Raw genomic sequence first — 16,159 nt, forward strand, 5'->3', positions numbered from 1 at the left:
GCAGTGATGGTTTTTGTTCAAGGCCAAAAATTAATATATCGTGTAGCATTTAAAAATATATAAAGTCATGAGAGCTAGGAACATGACTACCAAGGGACAGTGGCTCAGTGGTAGAATCTCTGCTTGGTGTGCAGAAGGTCCCAGGTTCAATCCCAGGCATCTCCAGATAAAAAAGGATCTGGCAGTAGGTGATGTGAAAGACATCCTATGCCTGAGACCCTGGTGAGCCGCTGTCAATCTGAGTAGACAATGCTGATCTTGAGGGACTGATGGTCTGATTCAATATAAGGCAGCTTCATGTATTCTGTACTGCCACTGAATCCTTTTTTAGACTATAACCATGTGCTGCGCTCTGTAGCAAGACCTTTGGAACTACCTTTTGGGTTCCGAAGTAATATGCAAATGTGACCTGCTCTGACATCAAGCATGCTCCAGCCAATGAGCATCATGGATGTAAAGTGGCTGAGGGGTATAGATGGAAACCCTTTAGAGAACATTTCAAGGACTCGTCCTTTTCCGGCTTTAACTTTCCTTGTTTTCATACCAAGCCGCAAGATAGAGGGGGTCTGTGCATAAAATCATAGAGTTGGAAGGGGCCAGACAGGGGCCAGACAGGCCGTCTAGTCCAACGCCCTGCTCAATGCAGGATCAGCCTGACAAGTGCTTGTCCTGCCTCTGCTTAAGGTGATGGGGAGCTCACCACCTCCCTAGGTAGCTGATTCCACCGTCGAACAACGTGCAATATTGAGGTTGAAAGCTTTCCCTCTCCTTGGGGCAAATCATACAAATACAAGTTGCAGTTTTTTGAACCCCCCCCTTTTGAGGGAGGTGGGCTCTGAAAAACTCAGGCATGGTCTGCAGAGCCCTAAGGGATACGGGGACCCAGAGCAAAAATGGGGCAATAACATGGGGCTGTGGGCCTCTTCTTGAGAGCACGACCAACCTGCCCAAAGAAGATCACCTGAAGACCTACAGAGATTAAAGTCTTGGCAGGGCTGGGGTGAGACACTGGGGCGGGAGAGCGTGGGCTCCAAGTGGGAACCTCATTTGTGCCTCCTTGGGGGACCCTATTTGGGTGGAGAGGCAGCACAGAAACGCTTTAAATAAATAAGTCCATAAAATTAAGTTTGGCTGCAGCCATTTTGGCGTGCTTGGTAGGAGCCCTGGGGAGAGCAGGGGGGGCTGGGGTTTTCCTGGGGCACATCCTGACCTCCCCCTTCTCTCCACCCAGCTGAGTTCAGCATCTGGACCCGGGAGGCAGGCGCCGGCGGACTCTCCATCGCGGTCGAAGGCCCCAGCAAGGCAGAGATCGCCTTTGAGGACAGGAAAGACGGCTCCTGTGGAGTCTCCTACATTGTCCAGGAAGCAGGTAGGTTGGCAGCTTCATAGAATCATAGGTTGTTTATGCCTGGGAGTTTTCCCTGAGGTTCGATGCTCACTGGACCCATACTTTCCTGTCAGGAAATCCAACATCAAACATAAAATTCAATATAATACAATACCTATTAAAATCAATAAATTGAACAATACTCCGATGAGGCCCATTAAAACCAGCTGGTGCTCATTAATAGCAGACTGGAGCCGCTGTGAGTCATGGGGGAGTCATTCGGACCCCACCAAGGAATCAATTAGATGGAACAGAGTCAAAAAACGGAAGTCGTGGTGGGCAGAGAGCTCAGCTGTGATGTTATATCAGCCGTTGCTGTCCTCAACCATAGTCCGGGCCTTTCCCTGATAGTACTGGGTGGTGTGTGGAATATCACCACCGTGCCTACCGGAAGTGCCGCCATTGTCTTTCCCTGGCAGCATGCGGTCAGGCGGCTCTTTGGCAGTGATCCCTGCCAGAGACCCAGGGCCCTGGCAGCTGCTCTACCTCAGGGTCTGCTGCTGCTGGTCCTGGGTGGGTGCATTTGTTCCTGCCAACCGGGAAGGGCCGGTGGCGGAGTCTGGTCCACCGTGTCGAGGGCCAGCCCGATACAGGCTTCCTTCTGTGACCACCACCCTCTTTCCCCCTCCCCCAGGTGACTACGAGGTGTCCATCAAGTTCAATGACGAGCACATCCCGGACAGCCCCTTCGTGGTTCCGGTGGCTTCGCTCTCCGACGACGCTCACCGCCTGACCGTCACCAGCCTCCAGGTACCAGGTGGCCCAATCTGGCGGTGGGGAATCCCCTTCCCCTAGCACAGATGCCTCCGTGGTATCCCCTCTCCATTTCCCATCTGTGGGTCTGAGCTTCCCTTTCTCTCCGTCTGCAGGAGACTGGCTTGAAGGTGAACCAGCCGGCCTCCTTTGCGGTGCAGCTGAACGGGGCACGTGGGGTGATCGACGCCAAGGTTCACACGCCATCAGGGCTGGTGGAGGAGTGCTATGTCTCAGAGCTGGACAGTGGTGAGTAGCGGGCGGAGCAGGAGTCCAACACATTTGCAGAAAGATAGAGGGGGAAGCTCATACTTTTGAATGAAAGAAAGCTGGTTGGAGTCCTTCGGAAGGCTCTCTGCACGTCCTCAGAGAGGCCCTGTCCTCTCCTGCCAACCTGCAGGAGCAAAAGGAAAGTGGCCAGTGAAAGAGGCTCAGCTGCCAGGGCCAGATCCGCAGCATGGGAGGAACTGTGGCTCAGTGGTAGAGCATCTGCTTGGCAGGTTCAATCCCTGGCAACTCCAATTAGTCAGTGCCTGATATAAAAGACCTCTGCCTGAGACCCTGGAGAGCCGCTGCCTGCCTGTCTGAGTAGACAATACTGACTTTGATGAACTGAGGGTCTGATTCAGCAGAAGGCAGCTTCATGTGTTCATGTGTTCAGCAGGGCTAAGAGAAACTCCCTAGAGTCTCTCTCATACCCCCAAAATCTTTATGGTCTCTACGGTGCTGCTGGATTTGAATCTAGATCCTAGTCTGGCTATCTACTAACTGCCCATACTGGCTGTCTTTTAAAGGTAAAGGTAGTTCCTTGTGCAAGTATCAGGTCATTCCTGACCCATGGGGTGACGTCACATTCCGACGTTTACTAGGCAGACTATGTTTACGGGGTGGTTTGCCACTGCCTTCCCCAGTCATCTACACTTTACCACTTCCCCCTAATTCAGTTAGAATCATAGAATTGGAAGGGACCCCAGGGTCATCTAGTCCAACCCCCTGCACAATGCAGGAAACTCACAACTACCTCTCCCACACATACCCAGTGACGCCTACTCCATGCCCAGAAGATGGCCAAGATGCCCTCCCTCTCATGATTATAGAATCAGCATTGCTGACAGATGGCCGTCTAGCCTCTGCTTAAAAACCTCCAGGGAAGGAGCACTCATCTCCAGAGAAGGATTTCTCATCTTCTACAACAGTGGAATGGATCCAATCAACTTTTTTGCTTTTGGGAAAAGGAGGGGGGGTCTCCTTTGACTACCGAAAAAGCTGTGCTGAGAATCTTGGGACTTGTGTTGACCAAAGCCATGTAGACTGGGGGCGGTAATGAGGATGCTCAGGTGAGACTGAGTGGAAACGTCAGCTGGCTCCAACCTGCCCCGTGGAGCCATGACGCCTCTATTTCCCCCGTCCCCAGACAAATACGGCATCCGCTTCATCCCTCACGAGAATGGCGTCCACTCCATCGACGTTCGGTTCAACGGCAGGCACATCCCCGGTAGCCCTTTCAAGATCCGTGTCGGCGAGCAGAGCCAGGCTGGCGATCCAGGACTCGTCACGGCCTACGGCCCAGGGCTGGAGGGCGGGACCACAGGTAAGCTCCTCCCCTTCTGTTGGGGAAGGGAGGTTTCCCTTGTAACGTTTTCCCCTATGTTGATTTGCTGCAAGCGAACTCTGTGGCAGAAGGCTGTAATTCTTTGGGACCGCTTCATGAATCTCCCTGCATGGCCCTCCGAGACAAGACTCTTAACAAAAGAAACGGGAACCACCAAGGACCTCCAATACACAATAAATGCAGCCAGCGAGGTGTAGTGGTTAAGAGCGGTGGTTTGGAGTGGCGGACTCTAATCTGGAGAACCAGGTTTGATTCCCCACTCCTCCACATGAGCTGCAGAGGCTAATCTGGTGAACTGGATTTGTTTCCCTGCTCCTACCCATGAAGCCAGCTGGGTGACCCTGGGCTAGTCACACTTGCAGCAAGAGAAAGTTGGCATATAAAAACCAGCTCTTCTTCTTTATTTATTTATTTAGATTTATATCCCGCTCTCTATCCTGGCCGAAGCCGGGCTCAGAGCGGGTAACAACCATTAAACAACCATTAAAACATAATACAAATAATTCCATTCCAATGATGATACATCGTTATATGTAACAGGGGAATAGGTGTGCCCCATATATATACTAATACATAAACACAATTGCTGCTGAATTGCGAAAGGAAAAATCATATTTTATACCTGGCAGAAATCTAGGGTTGCCAACCTCCAGATGGGGCCTGGAGATAACCCGGAATTACAACTGATCTCCAGCCTACAACGATCAGTTCCCCTGAAGGAAACGGCTGCTTTGAAGGGTGGACTCTATAGCGTCATACCCTGTGGAGGTCCCTCCCCTCCCCAAACCCCACCTTCCCCAGGCTCCACCTCCCAAATCTCCAGGTATTTCCCAACCTGGAACTGGCAACCCTACGGAAATAATCCCTTAGAGATAATGCAAAAAGACAAATGTTGAAGATACAGGAGAAAGAGGAAATAATAATAATAAAATTATTTATATCCCATCCTCCCTCACCAATGCCAGGCTAAGGCTGGCTAACAATGCTGATTAAAATACAATGCATAATGTAATACATAATTCCTTTTAACTAAAATGCAGTACATAAAATCGACATAACGCTGAATATTTAAATTAACAAGTCTAATCTATGGCGCCTAAATAAATACCCCAACATGGAAGGATGTTCTTATGGCAGTAATATAACATCAAATCATAGGAGAAAATGATTGCTCCCTTTTCTTATCCATCCTACTCTTTTTTTACTTGTTGGTTTTAAACATTCAATAGCCACCTTTCTTCCGTACAGAGCTCGAGACAGTTTACAATAGAAATAAAAATAAATAAAAGAGAGTACTTAAAAGTACATAAATCCAAAATGTTGACATCAGAATTCAGGACTTCTTTAAATGAAGCACCGCCCCTTCGCTTTCTCATACTTCTCCCCTTTCTAACACCCCCCTCTGTCTTCCGACAGGCGTTTCCTCGGAGTTCTTCGTCAAGACGCGGAATACCGGCTCCGGGGCCCTCTCCGTCACCATCGACGGGCCATCCAAGGTACAGATGGACTGCCAGGAGTGCCCGGAGGGCCACAAAGTCACCTACATGCCCATGGCGCCGGGAAACTACCTCATCTCCATCAAGTATGGAGGACCCCAGCACATCGTGGGCAGCCCCTTCAAGGCCAAGGTCACAGGTAGGAGGAGAAACGGGGTTGCGGGAGCTGGGGGGTGGGGTGGGGGGTGGCGGTGACGCTTGAGCCTGGGTGGAAGTAGCCGCCTCTGCTGAGCTGGTGCCCAGGAGCCATTTGTGGTTAGTCAGACCGGCAGCCGTCTTCTGCTGAATCAGACCATCTGGCCGTCAAGGTCAGCACTGTCTACTGAGAGAACCAACATGGTGTAAAAGAAGAAGAGGAAGCAGCAGAAGCAAAAGAGGAGTAGGAGTTGGTTTTTATGTCGACTTTCTCTACCACTTAAGGAAGAATCCAACTGGCCTACAATCACCTTTCCTTCCCCTCCCCACAACAGACACCCTGTGAGGTAGGTGGGGCTGAGAGAGCTCTAAGAGAGCTGTGACTAGCCCAAGGTCACCCAGTAGGCTTCGTGTGTAGGAGAGGGAAACCAACCCAGTTCACCAGATTAACATGCGCCCCTCATGTGGAGGAGTGGCGATTCAAATCTGTTTCTCCAGATCAGAGTCTTCCGCTCCAAACCACCGCTCTTAACCACTACACCACGCTGGCTCTCTAGTGGTTAAGAGTGGCAGACTCTAATCTGGAGAACCAGGTTTTATTCCCCGCTCTTCCACATGAGCGGTGGACTCTAATCTGGAGAACTGGATTCTTCTTTCCTCCACATGAAGCCAGCTGGGTGACCTTGGGCCAGTCACCTCTTAGAGTTCTCTCAGCCCAACCTACCTCACAAGGTGCCTGTTGTGGGGAGAGGAAGGGAAGGAGATTGTAAGCCATTTTGATTCTCCTTAAAAGGCAGAGAAAATCAGGGTATAAAAAACCAACTCTTCTTCTTCTACACAGATTGGTCATGGCTCTCCAGGGTCTCAGGCAGGGGTCTTCCATATCACCTACTGCCTGGCCCTTTTATCTGGAGACGCCAGGGGATTGAACCTGGGCCGAGGCTGAGTGAGTGTGAGTCACTCGGCCCGGGTTCAGAGGCCTGCTTCTCTGCCGCCGCTTGGCACGCTCCAGATCTCAGATCTCCTCTGGGACCTTGCTGGCGTGGATGAGCACTGCCTCACAGCACACACTTGCTGTGGGATAGCTGTGAGGGAATCTGGGTTATCCTTAGCATCACTAGCTATGGGTTGAGAAATGCCAGATCTGGGGGTGTAGCCTGAGGAGGGCAGGGTTTGGGGAGGGAACGGACCTCCGTGAGGTATAATGCCATAGAGTCCACCAAAGCGGCCATTTTCTCCAGGGGAACTGATCTCTGTTGTCTGGAGATCAGTTGTAATTCCAGGAGTTCTCCCTCTCCCACCTGGAGGTTGGCATCCTACTTATCCTCCAGACCTGCATTCTATGGGCTGGCGGGGGGAGGCTTGATTTGAACAGGGAGAGGGAAAAGTGTGGTTTGGATGGACTCCCTGGTCCCTTGTGTGTGTGTTAAGTGCCGTCAAGTTGCTTCCAACTCATGGCAACCCTATGAATGAAAGTCCTCCAAAATATCCTTTGACAGCCTTGCTCAGATCTTGCAAACTGAAGGCTGTGGCTTCCTTTGAGTCAATCCATCTCTTGTTGGGTATTCCACTTTTCCTGCTGCCCTCAACTTTTCCTAGCATGACTGTCTTTTCCAGTGACTCTTGTCTCATGACGTGACCAAAATATGATAGCCTCAGTTTAGTCATTTTAGCTTCTAGGGTCAGTTCAGGCTTGATTTGATCTATAACCCACTGGTTTTTTTTGTTTTTTTGGCAGTCCACGGAATCTGTAACCCTCTCCTCCAACACCACATTTCAAAGGAATCTATTTTCTTCCTATCAGCTTTCTTCACTGCCCAGCTTTCACACCCATAAATAGTAATAGGAAATACGATGGCATGAATTAATCTAGTCTTGGTGGCCAGTGACACATCCTTACACTTCAAAATCTTTTCTAGCTCCTTCATGGCTGCCCTTCCCAGTCTCAGTCTCCTTCTGATTTCTTGGCTGCAGTCGCCCTTTTGGTTGATGACGGAGCCAAGGAATAGAAAGTCTTGAACAATTTCAATTTCCTCATTGTCAACCTTAAAGTTGTGTAATTCTCCTGTAGTCATTACTTTTGTTTTCTTGATGTTCAAGTTGTTTTCTTGGTCCCTTAAGTAACTTGAAAAGCCCTCTTGTACCAGAAACATCTGTCTTGGCCTGAAGCTACAAGCCCCCAGTTTGCCTCACCCGGCGTTATTTCCCAGCAGAGCCGATGGTGACTGGTCGTTCTCGTCTCCCTTTTTCTAGGGCCACGTCTGTCCGGCGGGCACAGCCTCCATGAGACGTCGACCGTGCTGGTGGAGACAGTCACCAAGGCCTCCTCTTCCGTGGGCAGCAGCTTCAGCGCCCTGCCCAAGTTCTCGTCGGATGCTAGCAAGGTGGTGGCCAGGGGGCCCGGGCTCACCAAGGCCTTTGTGGGCCAGAAAAATACCTTCACTGTGGACTGCAGCAAGGCAGGTGAGTGGTGTGCAATGTGTGGATTTTGGGGGGGGGGAGAAGGAGGGTTCAGTGTAACGCGGTGGGGAAATAGGAGGTTTGTTGAAACAAAGACGCTTTTGAAACAGTCGGGCCCGCTTTCAAAAATCTGTCAATATTGTTCCTGAGATACAAGTACTGTTGCCATAATTTTCAGAATTATTTAGCGGTACCTTGCTGGATCAGACCAGTGAGTGTCCATCTAGTCCAGTTCCCCTCTCACGCATCACAAGCCAGGCAGGCAGACTCTGGAATAAGACTTTCAGAAATAGAATCATAAGAGTTGGAAGGGGCCAGACAGGCCAGATGGTCTCACCCCCTGCTCAAGGCAGGATCAGCCTAGAGCATCCCTGGCAAGTGCTTGTCCAGCCTCTGCTTAAAGACTGCCAGTGATGGGCAGCTCACCACCTCCCTAGGTAGCCGATTCCACTGTCGTACAACTCTTACTGTAAAAATAAAATTCTAATATCCAGCGGGTACCTTTCTGCCCGCAATTTAAACCCATTATCGCGAGTCCTATCCTCTGCTGCCAACCGGCACAGCCACCTGCTCTCCTCTGAGTGACAGCCCTTCAAATCCTTAAGGAGAACAATCCTGTCCCCCCTCAACCTCCGCTTCTCCAGACTAAACATTCCCAAGTCCCATCAGTATTGGCTGGCGTCCATAACCCAGACCTTTCCTGTCCCCTCTCCGCAGGTACCAACATGCTGATGGTGGGTGTCCACGGTCCCAAGACACCCTGCGAGGAGGTTTACGTGAAACACATGGGCAACCGCGTGTACAACGTCACCTACACCGTCAAGGAGAAAGGGGACTACATCCTGATCGTCAAGTGGGGAGACGAGAGCGTCCCCGGGAGCCCCTACCAAGTCAACGTGCCCTAGGGGGGGTTGTGGAGGTCATCCCCCCTGTGGCCCCGCCCTGCACCCCCACAGCAAGGACTGGTCTCGACAAACTACCTGTGTTGCCCAGGGCGGGGCGAGTGCGAAGAAGAACCTTGGGGACAATGGGATTTTGGGTTTTTTTGCCTGTTTGGACTTTGCCATTTAACAATTTCTCCCGGCTAAGGGATCGGGAGGGGGTGGGAGGGGAGGCAGACGGGGTACCGTTGTGGCCGGTAAGGGCTGGGGTCACAGTGAGGCCCGGGAAGAGGGAAAGGGGCCGGAACCAGATCTTGGGCGGAAGTGAGGATACGGGACAGGAAGTGGTTTGGAAAACAGGAAGTATGTCGTGTGTCGCCCTCTAGTGGTGGAAATGAGGATGGCGCGGGAAGCACCGGGCGGGTTCGTCTTCCCAGGACGCTTTGGTTCTGATGGATGTCCAGCCGCAGCGCCGTCACCCGTGAGGGGGAACCGAGGCAGGGTGCAACTTGGCACAGGTTGGCACAGCCTTGCCCCCCTAGCGGCACTGATTCCTCAGTCTTGCCACATCAGGTTGGCTTTGAGGAAGGACAGTTCCATTGAAGGAGACGGATTTGGAGCAGGGAGGGATGAGGAGATAGCAAAGCGCGGAGTCCAGAGACGGTGGCTTCTGCGGGGACCAGGTGTACTGGTGAGGAGAGGGGTCTTCCATTCCCCGCCAGCTATAGGACCCCCGAAACACAAGTAGGGGTCGAGGATCGAGCAAAATGATGCTGTCGAGTGGGTTGTTCCCAGGAAGCGGCCGTCAAGCGTGTGAACAAAGGGCAGAAGCGCCCAAAAAGGTCTCTGACCCCAGCCCCACCAAAATGCCTGGGAGTCGTGCCGGAAGACACAGCGCTCCAAAAGTTCCAAATTTTACAAATACAGAAAGGGGCCGAAATCTGGCTTCCCCCGCAGGCATTTCCCACAGTCTCTGCCCTCTCTTCGTCGGCCATCACTGTGAATGAGGACAGCCCAAACTGAAGAGAGAGGGGTTGTTGTTGTTTTTTTTAAAAAAAAGGAAGAAGGAAAAAAAATAAAAATATCGGGGTGGGGGGAAGGGAGTGATTAGAATCCGGGCCCGCAAGGGGAGGACGTTTGTCACTGAATTCTCCTCGTGGGGGGTAGGGAGGGATATTTTTTAGCGATGTGTTTTGTGGTTGTGTGTGTCCTACAGGCCTGGAATGGCCCCTCCTCTAGCCAAAGGTAGTCAAGGCAGAGCAGAGAGCTGCCATTAGCAATAAAGGTGAATTGCTATTAACGTCATGGCTGTGTTTGGTCTTTTGCTGGTCTTTGGTACAACATTAAAACTGCAAAATGGCATTTCCTAAGGTTAGCATTTCCTAAGGCCAAACGCGTTTCGGCCTATATGGTCTTCCTCAGTGGTCTATTTGAAACCCATATAAAACATGCACACGTTACAAATATATTTACATATACAGGCAATATAAAACAGACCAGGCATGTAATAGGTTGTATATATCACCAATTACACCAACATCTGGTAAGGTTGTTTTAAGTTTTTATGCTGGGCTGTATATGTCTCCCATATAAGCTGTGTGCAAGTATCAACCTAGTCAAACCATGTTTATATAGGAAAAAGAATCCTCCTGGAACATTCTGATAACCCACCTCACATGAACACACATGAAACTGCCTTCCTTCGACCAAATCAGACCTGTCGGTCCATCAAGGTCAGTATTGCCTATTCTGACTGGTTCTCCAGGAAAGGTTGAAGGAGCTGTGTACGTTTAGCCCAGAGAGGAGAAGACTGAGAGGGGATATGAGAACCACCTTCAAGGACTTGAAGGGCTGTCACATAGAGGAGGGTGCCGAGTTTTCTGTTGCCCCAGAAGGTCGGACCAGAACCAACGGGTTGAAATTAAAAGAGTTTCAGTCTAGACATTAGGAAGAATTTCCTAACAGTTAGAGTGGTTGCTCAGTGTAGCAGGCTTCCTCGGGAGGTGGTGGGCTCTCCTTCCCTGGAGGTTTTTAAGCAGAGGCTAGATGGCCATCTGTCAGCAATGCTGATTCCGTGACCTTAGGCAGATGATGAGAGGGAGGACATCTTGGCCATCTTCCGGGCATGGAGTAGGAGTCACTGGAGGTGTGTGTGTGGGAGGTAGTTGTGAGTTTCCTGCATTGTGCAGGGGGTTGGACTAGATGACCCTGGTGGTCCCTTCCAACTCCATGGTTCTATGATTCAATTCTCCAATGGCCAATCAGAAGCCTTGGTAGACCAAAGACCCACCTGGCCCTGCCCACTTTCTAAAAACACCTGGTGGGCTCTAGGAAAGGTTTTGATGGGTCAGCAACGACAAAAGGGGAAACAAACATAACCTTAAAAAAACTAGAATAAGGTACCCTAAGGGTAAGAAACGACACGCCCCATGGGGCTAATATCGATACAAGTGATCTTATGAATGATATATAATCAACTTAATACATGCAACAAATAAACAACTTATATCTAACCCTGTTCAAGCCTCTATGTATCCAATGTGAATATTAAACATACAAAAAAATAAACACAAACGTCAGGTTCTTATATAATGGCATAATAGTATTCAGAATTTTGTGTTTGTAGACCCTGAAGAAGGTTTTACAACTGAAACGCGTCTGGTCTTCTCCTTGGTATATTTGTCTGGTTATAAAGAAGGAAGAGGAGTAGTTGGTTTTTCTATGCCGACTTTCTCTACCACTTAAGGGAGAATCAAACCAGCTTACAATCACCTCCCCTCCCCCTCCCCCTAGCAGACACCCTGTGAGGTAGGTGGGGCTGAGATAGCTGTGACTAGCCCAAGGTCACCCAGCTGGCTTCGTATGCAGGAGCGGGGAAACAAATCCAGTTCACCAGATTAGCCTCCGCCGCTCCTGTGGAGGAGCGGGGAATCGAACTCGCATCTCCAGAACAGACACCACCGCTACACTCAGAACTGACCCAGAGGCTGACGCATGCTCAGATTGCTGCCCGGTTCAAACGTGTCCATTCCGGAGCCGCCTGAGCCCGCGCGCATGCTCACTGGACGAGAGGCGGCCGCACGTCCTTTTAAAAGGGCGCCTGCGCTGTGTGTCCCCTCCCCTTTTCTGCCTTCGACGGTGGCCGCGTAGGGTCATTCTCCGCCGTTTCCCGTCATGGCCGGCCGTGGGAAGCTGATCGCCGTGGTGGGCGACGAGGACACCGTGACCGGTTTCTTGCTGGGCGGGGTGGGGGAGCTGGACAAGCACCGGCGGCCGAACTTCTTGGTGGTGGAGAAGGACACGGGCCTCACCGAGATCGAGGAGGCCTTCAGGTGCGGAAGGAAGGACCGGGGGGGGCGGGGCGGCGAGAGCGAGGAGCGGGCTGCCGGCGGCTGGTTGCCATCGAAACAGAGGACGGGACCACTTCCCTGGTGGGGGGTGGGGCTCTTGGGTGCGACCGTTGCGGGGGGGGATAGAACGCAGTGACGGAATAAGGAACCGGCGGGAGGGGAGATACTATCTGTCCCCTGCCCCGGGGGGGGGGAGAAGAAACGTTACTTTCCATCTGCCCGTGGTAGAGTCCATTCTTCTACACGGGGGTGGTGGTGGTGGAAAGGGTCGTCGGGATAAACCATTGCAGTGACAGGAGGTTTAATTAAAATTTCGTTATGGGGGGGGGGAGCAGAAGCTTCCCTTTTCCCTGACACTGCCCATGGTAGAGTCCATTCTTCTACATGGGGGTGGGGGTAAACCATTGCGGTGACGGGGGGTGTTTAAAATTTCGTTATGGAGAAGCTGGTCGTTGGGCGAGTCCACTCTGGAGACGTGGGGAGGGGGTGAAGACCGAACCAATCGAAATAGGAGTGGGGGGGAGAGCAGTGTTTTGCGAAAAGGGTGGAGGAGGACCCTGCAGGAAGGAAGAGACCATTCGTGGGGAGGGGGAGGAAAATTAGTAGGGGAGGAAGTTAGTCTGGCATCATTTCTAGGCGTCTTTTTTATTTATTTATTTAAATTTATTAAATTTATTTATGCTTATTTATGTAATCAATTCATAACCCCAATGGGGAGCACCGTACCCTGCTGTCCTCCTCCTCCATTTTATCCTAACAACAGCCCTGTGAGCTAGGTTAGGCTGGAAGGGTGGCCCAAGGTCAGCTGTCAAGCTTGCATGACACGAGTGGGGATTCGAACCTGGCTCTCCCACAACTTAGTCCCACGCCGTGACCCACCGCACCACGCATCGCTCTGTAGAGAGGAGACCCTTTTGGTCCGGTCAAGGGCGTGGTGGGGGGAGAAGCCAATTCTTCTTCTACACCTGGGCTGCTACTCGGTTCAATCCAGAAAAAAATGGAGCATGCTTAATTTCTATTGACGTTTATTTATGGATTGGAAATCCCTGAACCCCGTTGATTTCGTGGCTCCAGTTATGTAGCTAGCACTTCTTTTTGCAAGTTTCAGGGCAGTCGGATTCTCTGTTTCAGGATCTCTGTGCCAGAACTGGCACCCCCACTCCCGGAAAGCCCAGGTGTCTTTTTCCTGATGGTGCTTGTTGTTGCCAGACCAACCAGGGTTCGGCCGGTGTTTTGTTTATGCCCAAACAGCCTCAGCTGCCTTCCACCGGCTCTTTTATTCCTGCCTGACTTGCAAAGGAGGCCTCTGCTGTCCCTGTGACCTTGGTGGGGGCTTCTCAGGACATCCTCAGAGCTTTTAACTGGGAGGCCATGGCTCGTTGGTAGAGGATGTGATCTGCAGGTGCCGTTCTCGGCATCTCCGGGAGAACAGAAATGGGTTGCAGAAATGCAGCTAGGAGGGTTGGGGGATGCCACTAGACGTACCCCAGTTCAGTGCTCTCAGCCCCACCTAGTACTTCACAGGGTGTCTGTTGTGGGGAGGGGAAACATTGACCTTCCTGCCAGAAGACTATAGTGGATGGTGTGGAGTTGTTTTCTGTTGCTACAGAAGGTCGGACCAGAACCAACGGGTTGAAATTAAATCAAGAGAGTTTCCGGCTAAACATTGGGAAGAACTTCCTGATAGAGCTGCTCCTCAGTAGAACAGGCTTCCTGGGGAGGTGGTGGGCTCTCCTTCCCTGGAGGTTTTTAAGCAGAGGCTAGATGGCCATCTGACAGCAAGGCTGATTCTATGACCTTAGGTAGATCATGAGAGGGACGGCAGGAAGGGTTGCGTCAGTGTTTGGCTCTCGTGGCCCTTTCTTACATGCCCAGGGAAATGCTGATCGCCACTTTGGGTTAGGGAAGCAATTTTCCTCCAGGACAGATTAGCCAGGTATCCTGGAGAGGATTTTTATGGCCATGGAGTAGGGGGTCACTGGGGGTTTGGGGGGAGGTAGTTGTGAATTTCCTGCGTTGTGCAGGGGGTTGGACTAGATGAACCTAGTGGTCCCTTCTGATTCTATGACTGGAAGGTAGCAACGGTCACATCCGTTATTAAAAACAGACAATCCATAAAATTACAGGCCAATTACCTTAGCATCTGCTGATAGAAACCATGAGAAAAGGTAGAATTACTAAGAGGAAGGAGGCCTGCTAAGGAAGGAACCACAGGGCATCTGTAAAGGGAAATTCTGCTTCACCAACCATCCTTTGAAAGGGTTAACAGACATGTGAGCATGAGTGATCTGCTTGACATCATGGATTTTCCAAAAAGCTTTTGATTAAGTCTAACAAGAAAGGTTCCTGTGTATACTTTACAGTCTTTGGATAAAAGGACGGGTGCTCTGAAGGATTAGAAGCGGGTTTAAATGGGTTTTTGGGGTGGAGCCTGTGGAGGGCGGGCTTTGGGGAGGGGAGGGACTTCAATGCCACAGAGTCCAATTGCCAAAGCATCCATTTCCCCCAGGGGAACTGATCTCTTTTGGCTGGAGGTCAGTTGAGATAGCAGGAGATCTCCAGCTAGTACCTGGAGGTTGGCAACCCTAAGCAGCTGGCTTTAGAAGAGGAGAGGTCTTATCAACAGCTACCATGCACGGCCCCTACGTTTTCAGGGGCAGAATGTTTCTGAATGCCAGGTCCTGAGGGGCACGGACAGGAAGCAGTTTTGGACGCTGTGTTTTCCAGTGTAATTTGTTCAGATATTCACTATTATAATACGATACTGGACTCAATGACCTGTTGGTCCGACGCAGCATGGCTGCTCTTGTGTTTTTATGGATTGTTGACTTCCTGACTGTGATAGAAGTCTTGGGGACAGGTAGGAATTGCAGACGTCTGCTCAGGTGAAATGAAATGGCACAATGGAAAGTTGGCAGCCCTCTGATAACTTCGCTGGCCAAGACTTTTTTTTTTTTTGCATGTTATTTCAAAACAACTATGTTAAGACATGGAATGAAATTAGAAAGGGTTTGACAAGGTGGAACAAACTTCAATTATTGTTGCTGGGGAGAATGTCTGTAATTAAAATGAACATTCTACCAAGAATGTTATTTCTATTCCAAACAATACCGGTCTTGAGAAATGATAGTGTATTTAAGCAATGGCAGAAGGATATATCAGCATTTGTATGGCAAGGGAAAAAACCTCGGGTAAAATATAAAATCCTGCAAGATGCTAAAGGAAGAAGAGGGTTAAGTTTACCTGATTTAAAGTTATACTTGCTGTCACCTTTGGTTGATGGAATGGGTTATGTTGAGAAATGGAAGATTGTTAGAACTAGAGGGCCATGATTTAAGATATGGCTGGCATGCCTATCTTTGGTATAATAAAGTAAAAGTAAATAAAGACTTTAATAATCATTATGTTAGGAGTGCAAACTTGAGAGTATGGGATAAATACAAATTCAGACTGTGCCCAAAAACTCCTCTGTGGTTATCACCAAAAGGTTTGCCTTTCTGTCTAAGGAACTGCATGGTTGGATACATGCTATTGTATTACGCTGCTCAGGTTAAAAATGCAAAATATAGAATTCCCTTGAGATTTAGTTTAGCTCTTAAAAGTTGGTGCGGAAAGCCCACTCTTGTGTCAGAAACATTTATGGCAAGGATCCCTTTCTGTTCAGAATGCCGGAAGCTTCTGTAAAAAAAAACTGGGGGGTTCCCAAGCTTCTCACGAACACAGTTCTGCTTAGATTTAGTGTGAATTTTTTTATCATTGACTATTTTTTTTTAACGTTGCGGGTGCCACGGGGTGTGTGTGTGTCCCTTTCGCTAGCTGCCTTGAGGCGGTTTTCGTTCCAGCATGAGCCAACGCCCGTCCTGTCGCTCTCTGTCCCCAGGGGCTTCTTGAGCCGTGACGACATCGGCATCATCCTCATCAACCAGTTTGTGGCGGAGATGATCCGGCACGCCATTGACGCGCACACCAAGTCCATCCCGGCGGTGCTGGAGATCCCCTCCAAGGAGCACCCATACGACCCCTCCAAGGACTCCATCCTGCGCCGGGCTAGGGGCATGTTCACCGCTGAGGATTTGCGATAGATG

The 16,159-nt window shown here is 50.4% G+C and overlaps 2 protein-coding genes across 3 annotated transcripts in view; both read left to right on the forward strand.

The window, feature by feature from the left end:
• The window catches only part of FLNC (filamin C), a 98,033-nt gene extending 89,195 nt beyond the window's left edge, over nt 1–8,838 (forward strand). For both annotated transcript variants that reach the window (XM_056847493.1, XM_056847494.1), the window contains 7 exons: nt 1,232–1,369; nt 2,022–2,137; nt 2,257–2,389; nt 3,555–3,731; nt 5,169–5,387; nt 7,637–7,846; nt 8,561–8,838. In XM_056847493.1, coding sequence (XP_056703471.1) covers nt 1,232–1,369; nt 2,022–2,137; nt 2,257–2,389; nt 3,555–3,731; nt 5,169–5,387; nt 7,637–7,846; nt 8,561–8,748 — 1,181 coding nt within the window. In that variant the 3' untranslated portion in view covers nt 8,749–8,838. The remainder of the gene's footprint in view (nt 1–1,231; nt 1,370–2,021; nt 2,138–2,256; nt 2,390–3,554; nt 3,732–5,168; nt 5,388–7,636; nt 7,847–8,560) is intronic.
• Nucleotides 8,839–11,864: 3,026 nt separating this feature from the next.
• Nucleotides 11,865–16,159, forward strand: ATP6V1F (ATPase H+ transporting V1 subunit F). The gene is made up of 2 exons (XM_056847492.1): nt 11,865–12,056; nt 15,955–16,159. Exons 1-2 carry the CDS (start codon nt 11,899–11,901, stop codon nt 16,154–16,156), a joined length of 360 nt encoding a protein of 119 aa, XP_056703470.1. The 5' UTR covers nt 11,865–11,898; the 3' UTR covers nt 16,157–16,159.

Source organism: Euleptes europaea, chromosome 3 (assembly GCF_029931775.1).
Source record: "Euleptes europaea isolate rEulEur1 chromosome 3, rEulEur1.hap1, whole genome shotgun sequence".
Classification (NCBI taxonomy): Eukaryota; Metazoa; Chordata; class Lepidosauria; order Squamata; family Sphaerodactylidae; genus Euleptes; species Euleptes europaea.